General features: G+C 45.4%; 1 protein-coding gene across 1 annotated transcript in view; it reads right to left on the bottom strand.

The window, feature by feature from the left end:
- Positions 1-994, bottom strand: part of LOC134099379 (tyrosine-protein kinase receptor UFO) — a 64,319-nt gene extending 63,325 nt beyond the window's left edge. The window contains 1 exon segment of the mRNA XM_062552221.1: positions 301-994. Coding sequence (XP_062408205.1) covers positions 301-388 — 88 coding nt within the window. The 5' untranslated portion in view covers positions 389-994.
- Positions 995-2,500: the final 1,506 nt, after the last annotated feature.

The following is a 2,500-nucleotide window of genomic DNA, read 5'->3' as shown; positions in this document are numbered from 1 at the left end:
TTGATCTCCGTTCTGCTCCGTTTAGCAGCCCTTCTGCACTATCCCAGATGGCAGACAACGGGAACCATCAAGTGTAGTTTCGCGTGCTGTGATTTCTGCAGTGCATCCTCTCCTCTCCCCCTCTCTCTCTCTCCCATGCTATGCTCAAGGGCTTTGAAGGTAAACACGGCTGGGTTTCAGCTCATTGATAAATCAAAGCTAATAGTTAATATGTTCTTCCCAACACGAGAGCAAGAGTGAAACTTTCTTCAAAGTTCTGACAATAGGGCAGACTCGACAATGTTAGTGACCCCGGCTTACCTGTCCATGTTTCTGCAGTCGCAATGTTCAGAGCGTGGAGTGAGAAAGTAAACAACAACAGCGTAATCTTTGCCCCAGTCGTCATCATCCCCTCCGATATTGATCCAGACAGACTGAAAGTGTCTGATTTCGTGTCAGGAACTTGTTGAATGCGCACTTCAATTCGTGAAATGGGATCAGTCTTTCACCGCATCCTCTCGAATGGTTATCCTGATCCCGATTTTACAAAAAAAGGAAGAAAGAAAGGAAAATTAAAAAAAAAAACTGAGAGTTTGCGGTCTGGTTGTCCACAGGTAGTCTTGAAGCGATGGTCTGATTCCAGACAGAGTGTTCTTTGCTTTTTTCAGGGGTTCTTGTTCTCCTTTTCAGTTTCGAGAATGCAAAAGTGCTACACGTTCAAATGTCCTTAGGATGGTGTGACTGACCGACGAAACTGTCCGTGTGGTAGTCGCCGTTCTGTTTCCAATTTAGAAGTTTTCTAATCGAATTCCAGAAAGAAAAAAAACTTCTGGTTTAAATCCGTACGCGCTGTTTTCAGCCTTACAAAAACTGTCCCGTGGCTTGAAATTGGAACAAACACAGAGAAAAGAATCGACTTTCATTGAGAGTTCCTCCAAAAGTTATTTCTGGAGTTCTGTGTGTATTTTTAAACCAGTATTTCCTGCGGTCTCTGTTGCCGTCTCGTCCCTGCGAGTTGTATCCTCTCCAATCCTAAACCTTCTCTTCCATCAGTAGTCTACTTTAACCCCACTCTTTCCCTCCCTCCCTCTCTCTCTCGCTCTCTCGTTCCCTCTCGGTCTCTCTCTCTCTCCCCCTTCAAACAGGATTCAAATTCCTCAACTCAACTTCTTTCCATTCTCCTGCTCTCCTCCCCCCGTGCGCGCCCTCCCTCCGTGAGTCTGTCCCTTTTTTCTAGCACAAGACGTGAAAAACCTTGAGGCAGTGCGCATTACTCCGAGACAATTCCCACTTCGGCTCTGTAATTATCAAAGTGTTACCCCCTTATGCGCAGCTACATCGTCTTTTCTCATGGTAACATTTCCACCTCTCTCATCGTTAACCACATGAGGAAACATATAGACTCTTCAACAAATATGTTTAGACTAATATGTGTTCATTGGTAGTCTACATGTATCTCTGTGAAGATGTTTTAATTGATCATAATTCTTGAATTAGGCCTATTTATATTTTGATTAGAAATGATTGAGTAGTCTTCTTAACAACAGTATATTGTGCCGTGTCACTGACTCATGTAACTTTTGGCTCACCGTGACTCACAGACTGCGGTGTTAAATGTTATGAGTATGTTTTTCCTGTGAGGGAACTTAAATGCATGATTTGATCCTTTCACATCCCACATCAGGATGCAGAGATTTGGAGGACCTGGTTGAAACTGTTGTGGAGGTGTGGGTGTGTTTGTGATTTTCACTCACATAGGGGGGGAGAGAGAGAGAGAGAGATACCATTCCAAAAAACCTCTCTGGGAAGAGCCTGTATTTAGCCAAATGTGGATTATGGCATTGTGAGAGCTAATTTGACCTGTAAACAGTTTAGGCTGTGTTGCACTTTCCCACAACTCCCCGCAGCCTCCAACGTCTGTCTAAATCCTGCTGTGGCGCTAATTTAGTCGGGGACACGCAAACATAAACACGGAAAGAGAGCCGAGGACATACACAAATGATGAAGACATTTGATTGAAGAGTGGTGAAGGACTCAAACACACACTGTGTTTGTCTGGTGTGCTTGTCTTGCGGGACAGGCAGCCGTGAATGTCTTTATGTGAGCAGTTTTGATTTACTGCCGGCAGAGAGGAGAGGATCTGTGCATGTTTGGACAGGGAAGCAAGCGCAGGAAAAAAGACAGGATGCAAGCGGAAGGATGGATGGATGGACAGTGTCTGGGAAGAAGTTGGGAAAGGAGAATGAGAGAAAAGACAGAGAGAGAGAGAGAGAGAGAGAGGGGGGGGGGTTCATGCACCCTTCATGAATAATTGATTTACACACACAGGAATCCCTGCTTTCCCATGAAGCGGAGAGGAAACTATAGAGGCTTCAGGTTGCTTGGGAAGAGTGTGTGTGTGTGTGTGTGTGTGTGAGACAGAGTTTGGGTGCACAGAGTGCAGTGGAAGCGCGCTGGCCCTTTAAGAGCCGGGGCTAGGGACAGCTCTGAGTTCCCAGGCTCTTTCATGGAGAATGAGTGA

This window comes from Sardina pilchardus, chromosome 13 (assembly GCF_963854185.1).
Source record: "Sardina pilchardus chromosome 13, fSarPil1.1, whole genome shotgun sequence".
In the NCBI taxonomy this organism is placed as follows: domain Eukaryota; kingdom Metazoa; phylum Chordata; class Actinopteri; order Clupeiformes; family Clupeidae; genus Sardina; species Sardina pilchardus.
Note: the sequence above shows the minus strand (reverse complement) of the source record. Positions and strands in the feature narration are given on the sequence as shown.